We start from the raw sequence: 22,521 nt of genomic DNA, 5'->3' as shown, positions 1-22,521 counted from the left end.
GTAGAAAACTTGCAGAAGTACTCTACACATTCTTAGCAGTAAAGCCTTACCATTCTTTATTGCAATTTTCTCCTGGTGGCTGTTTTCTATTTTTTGTGAAAATGTTGACTACTTGAATGAAAAAATACAGATTTTTTTTTCCTTAACTTTAAAATTCTGTCTTTAAAATTAGGTGGGAGTATCAAGCTGCTGAAAACTGAAAGTTACCTTTTCCTTTCGTACTATTTATGTGTTGTGTTCATAGCCACAGAACCGGATGTTTAAATACTGACTTTAAGAAGGACTTCTTTGGTTTTTTCCAATGCAGTAAGTCTTTGCAGAAAGAGAAGGGGAAAGATAACCAATGGTGAGAAGGAGTTAGAGGCCTGCTGAGCAGTATCTGGAATTTTCCAAAAAACAGTCAGAACTGCCAGTTCTTGACATGTTTAGTCTTTTAACAATTAGAATTTTCTTCCTTTTTTTTTGTTTTCTTTTCAGGTAAACATATGCTCTTTTAAAAATGTGTGGGTGGATGCACACTTCTGATTTTGTAATTAGTACAATGATTAGCTATTCTTTTCTGAGGACTGAGAAAAATTACTAGTGAAGTGTTCTAGGCAAATTTTATCTACCTTGTTCAGTCTGTGTTGTTCTGGTTATCATTTAAATGAAAAGGAAATGTCTCATAAGATTCAAGTCCAAAGATACATATTAACAAAACCTTCCTATTAACACAGAAGACTGAGATGATTCTAGCTGTTTCAAATTTTTTATCAATTGAAGTGTAAGAAAATAGCTGCTCACATGGTGTCTAAAAAGTAATTTCCTTATTGTTCCCCTTGAAAATCGAAGGGAGTTGCAGTCATGACATATGTATTTTTTGAGATTTTCTAGAAGGTTGCACCATAATGACTGAAGCTGGATGTCCATCTTTGAGCATAAAGGAATGTAATGTTAAAAATCCTTACTCATGTTCTCAGAAAGTTCATATGCCCTCTGCCTTAAAAAGGAGGTTAAATTCCTAAATAAAAATACAGCCTCATGTCTGTTATCAGTAATTTGCTGGGAATCCAAACTTGATATCGTGTAAATACATGTCATTCTTAATTTCAGTATGTTTTACTTTATAAAAGGAAACCTGATGTCAATTTCCTCAGTTTATGAATGATGTTGGAATTCACTTGCACCTTAGCAGATAGGTACCTGTTTTCATCAAGAATTCTAAAATCAAGGGATAAAATCTGTAAAAAGAGACTGAGCTTTCCTGCATTAAAATTGTCTGTCTTTGTTGGGTATCACTTGTGTTTGTCAGAAGTAATGGATGGTTTTGTTGTTCTACCATACAACTTTTCAGATCCTTTTGGTCAAAGATGAAGTGGTCAAGGGAAAAGGAAACTCTGTTCCTGCCATTCCCAATTTCTTTCCATTCTTATTCTGATGCCCAGTTATTACTGGTAGTCATCAAATCCAAATTCACTGTTCATGCTATTTGTGCCCTTATTTGTTTATGAAGGTAAAGAATATGTTGGTAGGTAGGTGTGCCATTTCCTCCAAAAGCAGGAGAGTAGATCCATCAAATCCTATTCAGAAAAAGAGCAAATGCCTTCTTTAGAAGCAGTAAACTGTTGGCCTGCTGTTTCTCCAAGGAGGCAGTTTGAAGACCTCTTTCATTCTGAGACTCCTGAATATACTGTGTCCTCAGTATATAGGCATGGGGCATTCCCTTCTGGCCTTCACCCTGGTGTTTCTCACCAGAAGTTTCTTTCTATCAGGAGCATGAGTGCCTACCACTGGAGTCAGTAACACAGTGGCTTTGTGCACCCTGGAGCCTTTTTTGTTAGGGAAATCCTTCACCTGGCATGTACTGCACACAAAAATGTCATTCCTTTGATGGTTTGTATAGGTTTCTTTTTAAGTGACTAGGACAGTGCTTTATTGTGTCTTTTTTTTTTTTTTTAAGGGTGTTTTTTTCTTTGTGTAAGCAGGTGTTCTGCAAATACTATAGTGTACTATAGTTTCACAGTTCAAGTACCGTTTTGGCAGTGGTGTTGAACTAACTCATCATCAGATTTGATGACTATTAATAAGGAATTAAATTTTACGTTCTAAGGCTGACAGTTAACTATGTTTTCCCAGTGGGATGTAACTGTGCTTATGGAAGACCATGGTAATTTGATGACTGAAGATAGTTGGCTTTATGACTTGTGGGTCTTTTCCTTGAGGGAGAAGATGTTATTTTTATATGTAGAAGTATGACAAGTAGAGCATGTCTTGCTGAGTAGACTGATATGATGTATCTTTCTGCTATCCTAGACAGACAGTTACAGGTGATGCTGTTTCACTGCCTCGCTAACCAATTCCTATGAACAATTGCATAACAATTAGAAGGGAGGAGGGGAACAGGGGCTTGAATGGGCCATATATTTTCTGCTCAATAGAAAGGGTTAAGTTTCAGTGACCTTTGGCTACACTTCAGTTTATGTTACTTGGGTCTCCTTTGGTAATACTGAACATGTATAGTCTTTTCTATCCCAAAAGGGATAGAAAAGTATTCTTTACATATCTATTATATGCAGATAGTATTCTTTAGTATCTGCATATAATATGTCTATTTATAGAGTTTTAAATTGCATTTTAATACGTCCACATAATAAACATAACACCTTGTGTGCTTTGATCAGTTTCTTTGACTATGGGAAATAATTTTTCTTTTCAGTGGAGTACGATAAATGCTGATATAAAAGCTACAACAGGCATTCAAATGAGTGAATATTTAGAAAAAGATGAAAAGCATGTTCGTATTATCTTTGTGTGTTACTTAAAGAATGTTCTAAATGTATGCAGTACCACTGTGCTGGGGGACTGTAGTCTGAAGTAACATGGGAACTAACATATTAATATCAAGGTAAAGGTACATATTCCCCAGATGCATAGTTTTACCTTTTTCAGCTTTTATTATCTTTAGAATAGTGTTCCATTTATTTCATGAATACAGAAGTATTAATTGGCCATGACATGTTCCAAAGACAAAAGAAAGGTCTAATTCACTCTAACAAACTTGTTAGTCACTGTTTATATCAAGAGGATTGTGAATCTACAGAGAGTAACACTGTTTTCTTCTACACTTGCTTTGTTTATAAATCAAAAGTTTTTAAGTGACCTGCAGTGTCTGCTTGTAGTTTAAAATGTTGCTTCTAAAGCAGACCTCCACCATGTAGCACAGATATTTATCCCTTAAGATTAATTCTTTAAGTTCATTTGGGGGAAAGAAGGACCAAAAAAGAAATACTAATATTGTGATGCTTTTAGAGTATTGGGATTTATTTGTTCTTTAATGCAATATTTCATATGCTAAGATGAAATCCTTCTGATGTGTGTAATTGCTCATTTCTATGAGCAGTGGGCAACTTGTGAATGCTAAACTCTTGATTTCTGAATGACCATATGTATTGGAACTTTTAAATGTTTTTTTCAATGAATAAGTCTGATTTTTAGTATCTAAAGTGTATAGCTGTGATGCTTAGATTTGATTCAGCTGGTATGAGCTGTATCAATTTCTAATTGTTATGATTTCACAGTATTTCAGTCGAATGATTTGTGTGATTTATCTAGTGAAGTACGTGATCTTTAACTTAACAAAAACCAAGGTTTAAACTTTTCATCCATCCTAATTCAGTTACTGTTTGCTTTGTTCACCAATCACTCTGATCCTCCTAGCAGGGGACAAGACCTAAAGAACAGAACTGATAGTGACTGTGTAGATAAAACAGCAATGAATTCTGCTTTTAAGGCATAGAGGGAATAGTCTGTAAAAGAATAAAAATTGGAATGAAAGTACAGTGTCTTTAACCCCCAGATCTATTGTGCCTTTGAAAAGATTGTACTCTGAAAAAAACATACTGTGATGCTACAGAGATTAATAATTATGTGACAGAACACTTTGAAGAGAGGTCACTTTAGAAACTGACCAAAAATCTTGCCAAGAAAATAGACCACATTACAAATGATTATAGAAGTAAAGAATGCATTTCCTTAAAATGTCTATGGATTGTTTTAGTGAAATACTAGGTGTCATAATGTATTTTATTTATTATGTTATAGAGATGTGTTATTTATTTTCTGATAGAGCCACTTTTTTAACTTAGTGAAGATAATGGGGTCAAGGGTAATACTCCAAAGAGATATATGAGAGAAGTTTCTCATGAGATGCTACAGAATGTAAGATACCAACCCCAACAAACAGATCTGAATTTTATAAAAGAATCATATATATATATATATACACATATATATATGTATGTATGTATGTATACTTAAGTGTCAGTACTCACGAATTTAAGCCATCATTTTCCTTCAAAATTTAAAAATGTGGCTTTAAGGAATTTTGCTCAGAAATTAAATCTAGGGAAGTAGCTGTGAATGTTATGTAAGATAAACATGGGTAGAGTCAGAAAAAATTAAAAAAGTGTTTAGGGGTGTAATGCTAAAAGCTAACAGATTATCTAAATTGTAAGTATCGTTTTACCCCTTAACTTCTGAAACCTTAATACCTTTGCTGGGTATTTAACTTGAGATGATATCAGGTGTTAATATCCATAGAGCTCCTCTACAGAATGGAATTGATGCATAATAATGATAAATTCACTGTTTGTTGTATTTAAATTTTAGCACAATGTTTCATGTACAAATATTTTCTACATGTGTGGGTCTATCACTTTCTACAGGATAGTACTATATGCATGTAGTGTTCTCTAGCTTAACAAATAATGGTATGTATTTTATCTTTATTGCTTAACATTCTACAGGCTTTGCCTCATACAGTGATGGGATGTTCTTAACTAGTTGGTATTTGTATTGATATTTGTAATATACACAAGTAGTTTAGTATGTTAACAGGTGTTCACTTAAGAGGGCTCACTTGTATTTTACCATATGTTTTGTTTGCTTGCAAAGAAAAGGCATCCTTCAAACAGTATCATGCCTTTTGTTTGTCATTTTACAAAACTATTTGTTTAATTACTTATAAATCTTTAAAAGCATGCTTAAATTGAATAAACACAAATCTATAACGTTGAATGTCAGTTCAGGTATGTCTATTTATTTTTTATCTGTGAATTAACTTGTAGGAAGTATGGTAATTTACAGCAGATGATGTGATTGCATATACTTGTAACACTTGCCATATGGTCAGGCAATGAAGGCTGTCATCTCGTTATTACTGAATGACAAACATCATGTTAAAATAATAACACACAGAATAGGAAGTGCTCACATTCATTTATCTTAAGGTAGAGTGAGTAATTGAAATAATATGAATGCTACCATCTGAAATGTCACAGTTTATGCTTGCTTATCATCTATATTTCAGAACTATAATTTTGTTTGCCAGGTACTACATAATTTTTATCTCTATGGATATACAGAGTTATGATGGTACCTTAGGGATAGGTGTAGAAGCTATTTATTGTTTATTTCCTTCCAGCTGTCATACATGACTTTAAGTGCTACTGAGTGCAAAAGGTTCCTTTAAAGAACTGAGAAAACAGTAACAGAATCACAGTTTAGGAAGATGATTGAAGAAAGGTATTGGTATAACACATTGACATAGGGGTGGAATGTGCAAGCAATGATTTTAATTATAACCCTTTGTTTCACTACAGCGTTTGAAAAAAAATCCCTTTTATTTCTACTTTCACCCATTAACTTTATGTAGCCATAATGTGTTGTCTCTTCATATTAAAGATTTCCTATCAAACTCATGTGTTCAGTATCCAATTCACAAATATGTATGAAGTTTGAGCAGCTCTTGTTATAATTTGCCCTGTACATCAAGAGCTGTCATTTCGCTGAATCATATCTGTAGTACCCACTTTGTGCAACATTTAATAAATTTTAAAATAATTTAAGTGTTGGCAAAATGTTGTTGTAAAAAACTAAAAGTAAAAACTTACAGAAATAATAGGGTTTCAATATTTTCAGTGTCAAAGATAGTTTTGACATTTTGTATTGCTACAAAGTGTGGGAACTGGCCAGTATTTTATAAGGTTGGGAGTTCAAGTTAGCCATACATATGCTCGTGTAGCTCCTAGAAAAAACAGTCTTCCCTAACAATGTACAGAGAAACCTAGAACCCCTGACATATTCCTTAGTGAAAGAGTGGGGATTGAGCTTGCACAAAACCATCCAAAAATATTTCTCCAAGTACTGAAGTCATTACTGAGCACAAAACTTGCTCTGATGCCCTTTTCAAGTTTCTGGGGATGTCTCATAGACTAAATAATCAGATTTGTATCTGCCAAAATTAAATTGCCCCTTATTTCTGGAATTGTCCTTTATATGGATATTCAAGAACATCACAGAGAGTCAGTTTATTGTGAATGGACTTCAATATCCATAAACCTCAAAGGACTTCAGAAGCAAAATTAGGTATAATGATGTTTTCCAGAAAATTTTTGTGAGGAACTTGGCAAATTAGTCTCTTTATTGGAACAAGATAGATTTTTCATCTCTGTGAATAGAAAACATACACTGGCTTCCATATTTTTAGGTGCTCAGTTTCTGATATCTCTTGCTAGGATTTGTTCAGGGTTTTTTGAAAGATCACATTAATATTTTATTTCTGTATTTACAACACTTGAAAGAACTTGTTGCTTCAGATAGATAGTGCAAAATTGTCTACATTTCAGAGTAGTATTCTTTCTGAAAATGTTTTTTTAAATTCAATTAGTATGTATAACAAAATCAGTAATGAGCTCAAGATGCATAAGGAAGATTCATTAGCATGGTATACTTAAACTTCTGTGTCATTTTGCCTGGAATTTTAAGTTCTTTTACCATCTGCCCTTTGTTCAACAGCTGTATAATTGCAGCTAAAATGTTTTAATCTGCACTACGTAAAGTTATTTTAAAATTAAGGACTACAGATAGCTTTTGTCCTTGCTCTTCATGTGACATTATTGTCACATAATAAATATATCTGAAAACATAGTTTGGAGTTTTTCAAGACAGGCTGAAATATTGTAAATGCTAAAATTGCCTCTTTTAGGTACAACAACTAGAAAGAAGAATCGAAGCTATTGAAGAGGAATTAAAGAAACAGAAGTAAATAAAGACTTACTGAATTAGAAAGTGTATTTGAAAGAATCTTTAAAAGTGCAAAAGAAAGATGCAGACACAAGAAAAGGAGAGCTGGAAACACTACTTAAGAGGATTTGTGAGGTAAAAAAAGAAAAAGCAGAACTTCAATTCATGATTGATGAGAAGGAAAAAGAAGCTGCCTCTTTGAAGAGGCAAGTGACAGAAGCTAACAGGTTGAGAAATGAAAGTGAAGATTTGCTGAGTCAAGTGCAGGAGCAGAAGTGTTTGCTGGATAAAGCCAAAGCAGTGGCAATCTCTGGGTAATGTAATTGCAAGATAACAGGCACCAAGGTTAAATTAAAAACAGCCAAGAAAAAGAGCTCTTTGGGACATCATGGAGCTTTTCTCAAACAGTCCATCAAGGTTATGAGTAATGTGTTTGAGAACTTCAGTAAGGACGGCTGGGAGGATGTGAGTGAAAGCAGGTACGGCTCTCATTAACTTAGCCCTGTAGAGGGGACACTGTGCATATGTAAAGCACTAGCAAATGGAGATTGAATTTCAACTACTGTTGATTTGGTATTCAAAAAAAATACTGTCAGATCCTTTGAAATATCTTGGGAGGTCTTGTTCGGAGCTTATTGACTGAAATTTGCATGCGAAATTAGCCACAACTGCATGACTATTTGAATAGGTGCCAGGAAACCCAAAAGAAGGCAATGCTTGATTTCTTCCAGTGATGCTATTTTCATGCAGTCATGAGGCTTGAAATTGACAGTTTGGCAGGTTGATTTAATTTGCTGGCCTTTTGCATATTCACCACTGACAGCTAAGGATTCCCAGGCAAGCCTAGTAAGTCGGTTTAGTTATCTTGTGACATGCCGACCCGGGAGGAGAAACATTTTTTCCCCTTAATTTAGTTAGATAAATTTTGAATGACCCATTTCAGCTTGCTAGCAGATGTCTACAAGCTGTTTAACATCCTTTAAATTAAGAACCATCCACACTAATTATTTCCTGTATGTTTTATGCAGTCATTGTACTAACTTTAATTGAATGATGGTTAAAAATCTTTAAAGGTGATGGTTACCACATACAATCCCAGTCATGAATCAAAAGGCTCTCAGAAAATTCCACTGGCAAATGTCATATAAACAATGAGAATTTTTGCTTCTTCTTATTATGTCCCCATATACTTGAGGAGGCAGCAGTTAGCCACTAGGTAAATGGTTATCACTCCTTGTCTTTCAGGACATTGTTCTAAGAAACAAGCAAAGAAATTTCTCAAGCCTGTATGTCTTATATATTCCAAGATACAGGAAGCATGGGAAAAGAGTAAAGAAAATAGAATTTTCTTCATAGGCTTTATACTGGCTCTAAGTGTCATATGGAGCAAATCAATAGTGGCAAATTAGGCCTTTCTACTACTTCTCCCCATGCAAAATAGGGGGATCCTGAACACAGTATCTAGAGGGAGAAAACAAATTAGGAACCATGTACTTAGTCAGTTGTTGTCATTAATGTAAAACTTGGGGTTTTTTTATGTATAATAAAATATTGCAGTTCTGATTTTAATAAGAAACATACATGTTTGCACATGTGGAAACATGTATACATGTTGTAATTAGTGAGTATTTAATTTGCTATGTTGTTGTCTTTAAAAAAAACATTGAGCAAGCACATTGTCGTTCCACTTATAGTTTGAAATGAAAAGTGTTTACATAGCTTCACTTGTGGCTAGCTGTAAATACTGCTTTTAATAATTGTACAAATGTTGGGTTAGAGAATTCTTGTCATAGAACAGTGAATATTGTTGAAGTTTCAAGGTGTTGAAGTTTCAACAACTTAGGGAAGTATCTTAGTTTCCTCTTCTGCTTATTTATACGATTCTTTATTTCTAGTAGCTGGCTCTGAGGTTTTAAATGCAAGCCTTCAATTTTCTAAATAGAACATTCCTTAAAGCAGGTGAGGAAAATGTGTATGTAGTTAGAAATGTCTCTGTGGCTGTACAGCAGCCCTTTTAAACCAATGCATTGATTTTGTTCTCATCAATCAGTGAGACATACCAATGTGTCAGGACAGGTTTTAAAAAGTATAAACATGTTTATGTGTTAACTCTTCTCGTCAGTTTGAGGCCTTTTCTCTGGTTAAGTAAACTGCATCTCTAAACCATGGATTTTTTTATGGTGATGTAACTTCATTTGAGCTCAGTTACGCTGTTTTAAATACCTTGGTTTAAAAAGTAACAAATCAAACTAGCCTTCTGTTTAGGGAGTCCTTCACAAATCCGCTCACACAAATGATGATATATAGCCCCTGATGTTATAGAAGAGGATATATCCAAGACTTCAAAGTAGACTTCCCTTAATATAAGAAAGCAAATGACAATGTGGGGTAAGGCAGTGAAAAACTGGAAATTATGAGCACATTGAGTGTAATTCTAAGGAAAAATTGCAAGAAGATTTAAAGTTTCAGGTCCAGTTTCTCTGCCTGGTAGGAATCTAAGTGAAAGGATTAACAAGTTTACAGAATTTAAGAGCATTCAAAAGGGGTGCTGAATAGAGCTTTCACTGAAGTGTGATTTCTGAGTTTGTCTCAGTCAACATTATAAATAAAGTCAAACAAAATGTTATTAAGGATTGTGCATTTACATGTTGTATTGTAAATGTGAAAATGAAGGAAAGTAGAAATTTAGTAGTTTATGAGCCATTCACATTCTAGAAGTACAATCAAGTATTTTTTCATTTATTTCACTTCTATGAATTGTCACAAAAGTTGTCTTAAGAAGCAGCTGAAGTCTCAGGCCTCTGCATTGTAAAGTGAGATTGCATTGACAGAGTAGAACTTGATAAAATAATTTCAGAGATAGATTTTTACTTTATTGTATTTGTAAAGTTTATTTCTTTGTGCTTATGCATTAACTCTGGAGTGTTTAATATTTAGATTGATTTTGGTTTTGATATTTTTAGGAGGGGGGGTTGTTGTTTTTGTTTTTGTTGTTGTTGTTGTTGTTTGAAGTTTTTTGGTTTGGTTGGTTTTTTGGTTTTGTTTGTATTTTGTTTTCCTACGTGTGCTGCTTTCGTGACTCTGAAATAGCAACTTCTGAAAGTTTGGAAACAGTGCTTAGGAAGACAGTGCAAAACACTGATCCACTGCCAGACAGAAGTAAACAAGAAGAAAAAAAGCCCTGCAAATGTGCTTAATTTAGAAGTCGAAAATGAGCAATATTATAAAAAGGTATATATTGTTCTGTTCTCATGGGTGGAGTTTTGGAGTTTAATATTAGCACTGCTGTCTGCTTTTAGTTAATTTGACTCTCAATATAGAAGTGTAAGCCTGTTTCCAGATATTCAGTGGGTGGATTCATTGTATTTTAGAATATTTTCTGAACAGTAAGTCTGCTATCATGGATTCACACTGTTTAGATGACAGGCATCCACCAAAGCCTCTTGTTCACCTGTCTCCATAGCTGGACAGGGGAAAAAAATATATAACAAATGGTTTGTGGGCTCAGATAGGGATAGAAAGAGATCAGTCATCAAATACTGCCAAACTTGAATTAGACATATAAATTAAATTTTTTACTAATAAAATCAGAGGAGGATAATGAGAAATAAAATAAGACCTTAAAAACACTTTATTCCCACTCCTCCCTCTTTGCCAGCTCTACCTCCTTCCCCCCAGCAGCGCATGGAGACAGGGCATGGGGGTTATGGTCAGTTCATCACATGTTGTTTCTCCCACTGCTCAGGAAGGGGACTCCTTCCCCTGCTCCAGTGTGGGGTGTCTCATGGGAGATGTTCTCCATGAACTTCTCCAATGTGAGTCCATCCCATGGGTAAGTCCTCCACAAACTGCTGCAATGTGGGTCACTCTTCTACAGGGTGCAGTCCTTCAAGAACAGGCTGCTCCAGCCTGGGTCCCCCATGGATCACAATTCCTCCCAGGAAATCTGCTCTGGTGTGGGCTCCTCTCTCCCCAGGTCCCTGCCAGGAGCCTGCTCCAGCACAGGCCTCCCACGGGGTCCCAGCCTCCTCTCAGGCACCCCCTGCTCAGCTGTGGGTCTCCTCCACAGGCTTTAGGTGGATCTCTGCATCCCTGTGATCCTCCATGGGCTGCAGCTGCTTCAGCATGGTCTGCACCATGGGCTGCAGGGGAATCTCAGCTCCTGTCCCTTCTGCTGCACTGACCTTGTGTTTGCAGAGCTGTTCCTCTCACATATTCTCTCTCTGCTCTTCTCTGGCCACAATTACATCTGCAATGACTTTTTTCCTTCTTAATTATGTTTTCATAGAGATACTATCATTTCTAATTGGCCCATGGTGGGTCTGTCTTTGAACTGACTGGCAATGACTCCGCTAGACATGGAAGAAGCTTCTGGCAGAAGCCACCCCTCTAGCTCCCCCACTACCAAAATCTGGCCATACAGACCAAATATACCTATAAAACTGTTTGGACAGAAATGTGAAAGATGAATTTGAAAATGTAAAGTTGCTGTACAAGCTAGTGGTGCTGTTTCACAGTCCAAAGAATGCCACAGGCATCCCATTGAACTTTCTCTCAGTCAGAAGCACCATACAGAGCAGGCTGCCCTAACCCGTAACAGGGAGATAGCAACACCCCTCTCTCCCTCCCTTCTAGCCAAATTGTGTGCTGACTAATCCAGCATAAATGTCTCTCAGTTTATTTGTTGTGCACTGGATGAGTTTCTCCATCATTTTGACTCTCTCTATGTCCAGAAGATTCTGTCTTGAGAAAAGCTTGCTTTTAGCCTCTTCTTAGCATATTTACATGGATTGTCTGGGATTTGAACTGCTTGTCTCATTGCTAACATCTATATGCTGTTTTCTCACAGAAGAGGGCCAGCTGGTTGTGCCCCAGGTCTTAAGAGGCTCTATACAATCTGTAACAGATGACTCATTCTTGGACTTTTTAACAGTGCCTAATAGATTTTCCCTCCTATGTTTGTCCAAATAAATCACTTAATGGAATTTTAAACATAACCAGATATTATTATTTCTTAGTTCAAGAAACAGAATACTGAAACACTGAACAACTTGCTGCTTTTAGATAACTAGTTTGAAATTCAGTATTTTGAATGGTGATATAACAGAGTTTGAAAAAAGATTGTTTCCTTAGTTTCCAAAATTTTAGTCCAAATGCAGACTCTCTGTTCTTGTTACATATTCTTGATGGTATTACTTCATCAATACTTTTGGTGAAATAAACTGAAAAAAAAGGAAAATTCTTATCCATTAATCTATGCAGATCTGACAGAAGTGTGCTACTGCTGTTAATTTCCTTCTACTCCTGAGTGAGGACATACAAGGCAGGGAACCCAGGACACAGTCCTCTCTTCATTGGTAGTATAGCACAGCCACTACAATTTCTGTAGGGCCTGTATTTCATTTACTGTCTGTTCCTAGTGGAGAAGATAGATGCATTCTGATAGACATTTGTAACTGACTGGTGGAACTGAAGCAGACTCAGGAAGTGTCTGGAGAGCACTAAGCAGTTAAATATGCTTCAGTAGAACTCCCCTATTGCAGGAAAAGGATTTGAAAACATGGTTTATGAGTGTGAAAGAAAGTATTGCACAAATGGCATTAGCCTTAGCAGTTGGGAACACCAGTTTAACAGAATTCTTTAATCCATCCAAAGTATTTAAGTACCCTACTGGTGGGTATTCTCATACAAAGAGAGGCTAAAGATATTTCTGAAGTCCTGAGCTGTGCAAGGGGTTGGAGATGAGACCATTTATGATACGAGTTGGTCATTTTTTCTCCACCTGGTAGGAATATACAATACCCTGTGCGGTATCAGCAGAGTTACTGTAACTCTCTTGCAACTCATACATTTATTAGAGCTATGGCTTAGAGTGGAGATCTCAGTCTTTTTGCTACAGATGTGGATTGTTTGCTTGTCATCTGCTGAGAGCTCAGTTCTTGGTCTTTCAAGTTGTGTGGTGATTGTACTTATCTAGAATTTATGACTAAGTTATCCTGCAATGTCAGCAATTTGTTCAGTGCAGTTGGTAGAGAATGTGTTGGTCTTCACTCTTTTAAATTTGATTAACAGCTATTTAAGATATTAATATTCCCAGGAATATGTTGCATGATATGACCTAGAAATTGAAATCTGAAAAGTTAAAAAAACTGGAGAAAGATTGCAGAGTTCCTGATCAAAAGTGTTTAAATATACACTGAGCATTTAATACCTAGTAAATTAATACACAAACCCACTGACAGTCTGTTGCAAGATTTGCTTGTTTGAATTTGTGTGTTTTCAGATATTTAGCTCGTTATTTTAAGGTGAAATTATCATGAAAAAAATGACTATCAAACAGCATCTTTTCACATAGTTCAAGTAAGTTTTTACTAAGTCCCACCTAGTGAATCCACTGACTGATATGAGGTTTTTCATTACCTTTTGTTCATGTTTGCCCCTTGTAGCCAACATAGCCAATGAAAAAAATTAAGTGTGTTTTGGTTTAGACCTTAAAAAACCCCCAGCCTGTTAACAAGACACTGAAGCCTTGATTTTTGATAATCTTGATCAGAAATTCAAGACACATATAACTTCCAAGTCCTTGTTGATTGTTGCCACTTAAGGAAAAGCACAACATGGAGTGTTTATAGGTTGACTGTTTTATATGCTTTATGTTTCTATAGGTCAGTTGTTAATTTACCAGTATACTTACTAAGAAATATTTTTGAGATTTCAGGAAGTGTTTTGAAGGGCCAAAAAAAAAAAATCATAAATCATGTTACTTATGATGATTTTGTTCATTTAGTAATATGCCATTTTATGTTCAGTGAGCAGAGCAAAAGGGAGAAATATCACTGTCCAGAAACCAGGCAACTCTGTTACTCTATTGCAGGAAAAAATTAAGCCGCTGCAGAAAGTAGGTAGCTGTTGTACAGAGGAAAAAAAAGACAATGGTGACTTCCATTAAAAATGTTAAACAAACCGATGAAAAATTAACAAGTCAGCTACATTTGGCTGATCAGAGACTTCAAGTTAATAAACTGACCATAGAGGTAAAGTACTTTTCATTATAGTGTCTTGCAATGTTCACCTTAATTCTAGTGCAGTTCTGTGAAATTTTGATAACGTTGATTTTTTGTATTTTTATTATAGTAAAAATTATGAACTATTCTGTATTAGCATGCTTTTTGTGAGATACTTATTATGTGCAGATGGTATTAAGGCTAGTGCATCAATGCAATTCATTTATCCTTTTGAAAATAAAGTGGTCTTGTATTCAAATGAATGAGGTAATTTTCACTTTTAGCCTGTGATCTGCAAACCTTCCTGAGAATCTGGTTAGTCCAGAACTAGTACCTCTTCCTCTGTGAAGAACAGGCTCTGTCTCCATACACCCCAAGACAACTAGAGTTTTCTTCCGAAGGGGACTCAGACCCATTCTGTATCTATTTAATCCCATCTTTCTCTGTTAAGGTGAAAAGCCAAAAAACAAAGTTTATGGAAATAGAGACTAATAAAGTATTTAGTTAACAACCCAAGGACACAAACTTTCTTCTGTGCTTCAGTCTTCATTTCTACTAAATCCTTTTCCATGCTATTACTCCTTTCTGGTTTTCCCCATTCTCATGTATATGTATTTTGTGTTAATCTATATGCAGCTCCTCAGCGGGAATTCTTTTCTGTTCATACTGTAGTGATTGGCCTGCCCTTTATAGAGCTGAATCAACAAACACTTATGCAGTAATTGTCTCCTGTTGGTCACACACACATCCTGCTTCCAGAATTATAGTGCTACAACAGATGGACTTGCTGGAAGGAGGCAGACATTAAAAAAGAAATCAAATCCCCTCCCCCTCAAACTTCTCTGTGTTTTTGTCTTTGCACAGAAGGCAGAAGCAGTATCAGGAGCAGCACTTTTCACTTTCTTAGGACTAGGGAACTGCTAATTTCTAGAGGAGGGAAAACTTCATTTCTGTTACTCATTTTGCATAACTATGTATGTGTAATGAATTGTTTAAAAAAAGTTTCCAACATCATTGGAACCAGTGAAGATCTGCCTATCTTACAAACAGTATCATAATATAAAGTTTCATGGACAGTATAAACTTCACAGGGAACTATATGTGTAATTTAGCGGAAATGTTCTGATTTCTCAGACATCTTCATGATTTGCCTTCCTAAAAGACTACTCCTTAGGTATCTATTGAAGAGCAATGTGAGATATAAAATAGAAAATGCTGTTATCAGGGAGCTGTTAAAAAAAAAAAAAAAGAAAATAAACGGGGGGAACAAAATTTATGTAACAATAAGAGGTGCTGTAATGGAAAAGACTGACTAAAATAAAAATAGCATTGCTTTAAAACCAAAATGGTTTTCTATCACTCAGTTTTTCTGGAAGATTTAAAAAAAAAAAAAGTCACTGGTCTATTTAAAGGGTGGTGCATTCTAAGCAAAAATAAATAAAGGGTGTTTCAGGTACTCAAGGAAAAAATCTTTATTAGGCATGCACATTTTTTTCCTTCTCAGCAAACGATTCAAATTCCCTTTCTTACAACTAATTACTCTTCAGGTGCCATACTAGTGCTACCAAGTGGGATATTTAAAGCAGAGGCTTGGGCTACTTGCCAAGTGAAAATTAAGGAGGTAAAGAACCTACACAGTCACTGCAGGGTACACTCATGTTTTAGAGAGAGAACCCTGATTCAGACAGATTTAATGGTTCTAAAGCACACTTGTGGGGGGGACCTGTATGGGTTGTTTTTTTGTTGGTTTTTTTTTTTTGTAAGAAATGATATCTAGAAGTGAAGTTTTTAGATACTGCAGGAGAAATAATGTTTTTTAAGGTTTTTTTTGTTAATACTTTTTTTACTTTAGATTTTAGAATATTCTTGAAAGGTAGAAGATACAAAACAAGCAGTCAAACCATGGAAAAAAATACTGACACAATCTCTAGATTTGGAGAAAATCTTAAATACTTCAAGAGTGCCAAAATTACTAATATCCAAAAATAAGCATCTACAGTTAACTGCCATAACCATAAAGTTCTGGGTAAACTTACATTAATAGTGAACTTTTGGTCCTACGCTAAGGTAAGTTTAGCTCTCTAGCGACTGTTAACATTAAAATCATGGCTTGGACAAGATGCCATTTTGCCTGAATTTATCTAAGAGAGTAAATGCTTTAGCAGACAAGGACAGATGTTTCTGCAGTCAGTCCTTCATTTTAATCCCCAGAGACTCTAGAAGATCAACTCTAGATTTAAGATTTAGATATTCCAGATGTTCATTTTGAGACAGATTTTACAGTTCATGCAACCTAAGGGCTCTAGTATCTGCTGATTTTCAGAACATGTACATGCACGGTTTTGTGTATTTTCTTGAAAATCCACCCAGGCATGTATGTAGTGCATATTTGTCTGCTCTTAAGAGTTCAGAATTCTGTATTTAAGTTTTGGTTTTGTTTGGCCTTATAAATGCTTTGCAGTAATGTAGATATCTGGCTTTGTTTGATTTCTGCAAAAGCAATTCCTTGCATATTTTTAAAAAAATGGCTGTGAAGTGACTGCACATGTGAGAATCAACACTTGCATTCTCCAAGGATTCATGTTAACACTGAGTCAAGACCATCTGTACAAGAAGTACAGTAGTTACATTTTGTTATTAGTGTATAGAAATCACAGCTGGAGCAGATACTTAATGTGGAAGCCATGATATTTATTATTTTCTTAATTTCTAAGAAAAGCATTTTAAAAAATTGTTGGGAAAATTCAGGATCTTTTCTCTAAGGTTTAGTGTTCCCCCTACTCATTTCTATCATTCATTACTTATAAGAAGAGGGGTTTTATTGCATACAACACAGTAATCATAATTAGTTTTATGCAGTGTCATTCTCGTGGCAAAAATCCAGACAAATTATATTGAAAAAGAAATTAAAACCGTAAGCAGTTTAAGTCACTAATGCTTCTCTTATTCATGTGAAGGCTATTCAAATGTCCACTGCTCAAATGTACCATATTTTTGCACTTCCAGTGTTTCTCAGATGATGTCATAGGAAAGCTGCTGAAAAATTTCTTTACAGAATACTGTAGGCAATTGCATAGTGCTGTGTAAGTCTACTTCAAAAGGAAAATTAAATCTCAGAATAAGAACAAGTTGACTGGTCAAATTCTGACACATTCTTTAGAGGATAATGTGAAGGTTTCAGTAAAGTTTCTTTTAGATGCCTTCCTGCAGATATATTGCCACACTTTTGCTGAACTAGGAAGGTGCTTTTAATTTTTTTTAGAAGCATATTTTAAATCTGAGCCAGACTACGCTTTTTTTTTTCCCCCGGCTGCATTTTAAATACACCTCCAGACTTTATTTTAGCTATTTGATTTTCACTTTTCTTTGAATTTTAAGGGAACTCTTTTCCCCTGAGATCTTAGTTTGTTTATCTAGTAGATTATCTCAAGCATAGAAAGGTATGAGCATGAGAAGTAGAAAAGTAAAGTGCTAAAGGAAGCTTTTTTATTCTTTAAAGGTTGTGGCTTACTTTACATATTCTCTTGACTATTTTTTATTGCTGTGTATCAAAAAGTATAGCCAGAGTTTGGTGTTGTGTCTGCAAAACCAACATCACAGCTTCACTTCTCTTATGTACCCAAAGAAAACTAAGTCCACCAATTTAGTATTCTTTGATTGCACTGAAACAAAGAAGAAGCTGATGATAAATTTAGATGCATTGAAAATTATTGACTGAAGTATTATTATATGCAAAGATACCACTTAAATTCTGGTTTTCATTCAAGATCTTTTTCACTCTTTAAAGATGTATTATCACACTTAATATAAGTATTATATATATATATATATATATATATATATATATATAAACTATTTATGTATGCTTGTGGTTTCCTTCAAGTAAATTTTAGGAATAAATTTGAAATTATAAATGGAATTTTATTTGTAATTCTTCTGCAGTAGCTGAAACTACTTTTGCAATTTCCTCATATTTTGTTCATTGCAGCAAATGTTTAATTACTTGGACAGAGTTTTTTGGGCTTCCTAGATAAATGTAGTCCAGTTAGAAATGGTTATAAACCTATCCAGTTATTTCCTGTCAAAACACTTCTAGAAATGTCCTGGTTTTATATATTTGAGGTCTCTTACATGGATGTACTCCAGAGAATTTGTGTATTTTTATTAAGTTCATGAAAGATTCTGCATTTAGTATCACCTCTTCTAAGCTGAGTTTTGAATTTTCTTCTTCCTCTGGTAGCATAAAAAGATATTTCTCATTATGTACATTAGATAATTTTAATTATATCTATAGAAGATCTGAATGATAAAAATTTATTGAAAGTTTTAGAATTACTGAAATTTGGAAGACTGAATTCATCAAAAATAGTAATGAATAGAAATAAACTTTGCATAAAGTTACTGCTACATCAGCATATGCTAAAAAGCAATTTTTATATTAGAAGAAAGAACGTGTATCAAAAGACTTAACATGTCATTGTAATATTACAGATGTTGTACACATTTATGTAAGGATCGCTAATATATCTATATCCAGTAGCTTAATATAGTAATGGAATAGACATTTAGATTATATAGATGATATAGAAGATATCCTGTAACTTTTATGTTTTTAATTTCATGTGATATGAGCTTTTTTTAATTCACCTTTCCAGTGATTTGATCAAACTTTCCTTTGCATTTACTCCTAATCTTACCATTGGAAAAAATGCCCTGAACCAAAACAGAACTCAATTTACATTTTTTTTTAAGTAAAAAAATTCTCAAATAGGATACAGCTTGAGACCTGGAAAAACTCAACATGTACTATCATAATAGGATTTCCTTTTGTGTTCACGTGAGTGTTTTTGTTGAATTCACTGTGATCTGCTCAGTAATTAAAGATAAGCATAAAGCTGCGCTGGATTCTTGAACCTTCTCTACTATGTAAAGTCCTACAGATAATATATGGTTTTGTCAGAGGATATTTATTCACCATTAAATCTCACGCAAAGAAGGTCATTGATTTGGGAATAATTATTTATATGTTGCCAAGAGATTACATTTCAGACCTGGCAGATTCGATTTTCTAAGAGATCATCAGAACACTTGATTGTGTTGCAGTTGGACCAGTACTCTTAGGTTTACTCAGCAGAGCAGTCCATTAATTATTCATTAGTAACTACTGCTATTAACTATGGAAGTGATTTTACTAAACCTTTTATGCATGTGCTTATTTCCAGAGTTTTAGGAAATTTCAAGACATCCTACTTATCCTGGTAAAATTAAGTTTTATTGTCTCTAATCTTGAATATACATCTCTCTATAGTGAGGCATTCCTTTTTGTTTTCAACCTTTGGAGAAGGACCAACAACAGGGCATGTAGCTGCAAATTTTTGTTGATAATCTCTGATTTAGTATTCTGATATACTGTGAAATGACATGCCAAAAATAGCTGCTTTGGGTTTCCATCAGCCATATATCCTCCCTTGGAAGTTCCAGTTCTCTTCCTGGTTTTTGTGATGGATTTTTACCTAACAGTCACTCTTTTCTCTCTTTACCAGCCTAGATAAATGTTTTCCCAATGATGTTCTTAAGAAAAGTTTTCAAGACTCATGAGAAATTGGGGAGATAATTTTGTATTGTGAACATTGAGTTGATTCTCCTGCACTTTCCAATGGACTCTTCTATGTTACTTCTCCTTTCCTTTGCTCCTGTCCTAGTTTGTGAAATGAATTTTTCTCAATGTAAAGATACAGAACAGAAGATTGGTGGAGGAGAGTGCTTAGTATGGTTAGCAAGGTATATACACAGACTAGGGGAATTGGTGAAAGACAGTTCTTTATTTGAGGAGTTGCATTTTCTAAGGAGTTGGATGAATAGGGTCATGGGTTTAAATAATAACAGCTTTATGACTTGAAAGTTTCAGAAGTTTTATAAGCAGATTCAGTCAGTTTTGTTTTGTGCCTCTGTGCAATAGTCATTGCTTATTGAAGTGTAAGTATGAAATCAAATTTAAAAAGTTGTATCCACCATAGTTGCTTTTACATAGAATTTGGATTTGAGCTAAGCATTGCTACATGGAACACAATGGAGACTCAATGTCTCAAGTCATGCCTTAAGGTTAAATTGATGCATATAAGTAACCCTTAATCATTTTCACTAGCTCAGAATCTCACATACCATGAAATTAATTTTTCAGTTTATCCCTCACATCAATGATAGCATTATTAGTTTCACCAGGATAATGGTTTACACTTTATATATCTATTTTATCTGGATATACTATGAAATAAATGACCATCTTTTTGCTGTTTGCTTTAGAAGTAAAATCTTGCAATCATTTTTTAAAAATTACTGACAGCATAAAAAATCCAAGCCAGTGCAATAGGATACCTTCAGGCATTGACAACTACTCTTAAGCTTTCAATCATCCACCAGAGTCTGATTGAAGAGTGTGGATTGTTATGATCTCACAGTGTTTTTAATGAGCAAATCATTACATCATAATGAAAACCAATATACTGCTCAAGTTTCACATTGAGTGAGGCTGAATGGCTGTCTCTTGGGAACCAGGGACTCTAAAGAAAAATGAGAGTCCTAGGAGGTAATGCTGAGCATGAACCTCATTGCCATTTCAAAAAATTTGAATTGCCAATTTAAAAAATACAGTCCTCAAATGTATGAACTGGAGTCTGTATAAGAGGAGTGGAAAGAATATGTTTTCTTGGACTGGCATAATTTGACTGGTCTTAGAATAATGTGTATAATTCTAATACACAGAATCCAAATTAAATTAATTTTAAAAGCACTTCAAGACTTATAGGAAGGATTTGAAAGTACATTGTTCCGGAGAACAAATGTGAGGTTTTCAGAGAGCAGGTTAGCAGGTAACTCAAGTTTAAATGTCTGAGAAAAAGAAATCCTGTGGAGTCATCAGTCTAGTAAAGAAAGGTTGAAAGAATAGCAAAGATAGAAACATAGCAGATATGATATCTGTAATTTTTAGGTGACTGTAATTGACTCTTGCCAGTTGGAGTCAGACAACTGCAATGATATTGGCCAACTAATCTAAAAGGGAAGAATTAGAGACAAATCAGCTGCTTGTGGTTGGCTGTAGGCAGATTTTTTGTTAAAGGAATAGAAAAAATATTGGGTCTGTAGAATGCATGAAAAAGTAATAGATATTTGTTTGATGGCATAAGCTTAATAAATGGGAAGTATGAACAGGAAGGTAAATTCTCAACTTCAATAACACTGCTCATCTGAAGCAATGATGGAAGTGAGTTTACATCATTGAGCTCAGATGGGCAACAGTGTTTTTAAAATTAATGCTAAAATGAGTTTAGTGCTGCAGAAAAGAGATGTAAACATGGATGATAAATTTAAGATATTCAAACCACTTGTTTTTAAGAATCTCCCTGAAGCCAAGCAGGAGTGCTACATTAGTGATAAAACATGAGGTTATAAAGAAGAGAAATTCTGAGGCAGAGGAAGAAGCCATCACCACTGAAGACATATACATACAAAGTCACGGCACAGGGAAGGTGGATATTAAAATGAAGTAACCAAAGGAAATGACCATTCCATGGTGTGCAAGAGAAGCATTTCAAGATCATTAGTCTTAAGCAGAAGATACACAGAGAAGGAAAAATGGCTTTTTTGTGTAATATACACAGAATACAGGATTATGTTAGTCCTGTAAAACCCTTTCTATTTTGCTGATTGCAGAGCTGAGTGAAGATTAAAGTATTTGATGTAGGTAGTATGTAAGTTGGTAAAGGAAAATACAGAAAAGGAAAGATAAATTATGATTTTTTAATACATACTTCATATTTTACCAGGAGGATTAAGCATAAGAAAATACATTTTTAGTGAGGTAATCATGATATTTTCTAAGGAAAAAGCTCTCCATTTTAATTGGGGACATAGAGACAGTCTAATTTTAATATTTTTGTTTTAGTCTAAATCTTGATAAAGTACTCAAGCTGAGGATAGTTTGTTAAAGGTTTGGCTTCAAAACAGTAAAAATACTTACTTCCCAAAGTATTGTTTGCAATATAAACTTTGGCAGGAAAAAAAAAGACTAAATTTCCTATGAGAAAAATGAGGGAGACGCATTCTAGTAAAGAGTAATTTCAATTAAAAATCTGCGCACTACTGCTTATGCTGCACTTATTTGAAAACTTTACAATCTCTGTCACCAAAAGACTAAGATATGAGGAAGCCTAAGTGGTAGGAGGCATAAATTTCAGTTGTTATTTTGGGAAGGCCTATATTGGGGACTGAAACTACAGGTAGTATATGATGACTGACAGTCTCAAGACTTCTATTTTGAGTAGTTACTCTGAAGAAGATAAAAGCATATTTTCAATTAGCATAATTTTGATCAGAAGTCATCATATATAGCTTAGTGTGCATTTTATTGCAGCCCACTGTCATAGATACTACCATGTGCAGTTCAAAATATCCTTTT

General features: G+C 34.7%; 1 protein-coding gene across 1 annotated transcript in view; it reads left to right on the top strand.

The window, feature by feature from the left end:
• The window catches only part of CNTLN (centlein), a 199,923-nt gene that overhangs the window by 99,689 nt on the left and 77,713 nt on the right, over positions 1 to 22,521 (top strand). Inside the window, 6 exon segments of the mRNA XM_059493082.1 lie at positions 4,106 to 4,197; positions 7,025 to 7,079; positions 7,082 to 7,540; positions 10,138 to 10,251; positions 13,872 to 13,963; positions 13,965 to 14,096. Coding sequence (XP_059349065.1) covers positions 4,106 to 4,197; positions 7,025 to 7,079; positions 7,082 to 7,540; positions 10,138 to 10,251; positions 13,872 to 13,963; positions 13,965 to 14,096 — 944 coding nt within the window.

The sequence above is a fragment of the Ammospiza nelsoni genome, chromosome Z (genome assembly GCF_027579445.1).
Source record: "Ammospiza nelsoni isolate bAmmNel1 chromosome Z, bAmmNel1.pri, whole genome shotgun sequence".
NCBI classification, from domain to species: domain Eukaryota; kingdom Metazoa; phylum Chordata; class Aves; order Passeriformes; family Passerellidae; genus Ammospiza; species Ammospiza nelsoni.
This window is presented reverse-complemented; position numbering and strand designations above follow the sequence as displayed.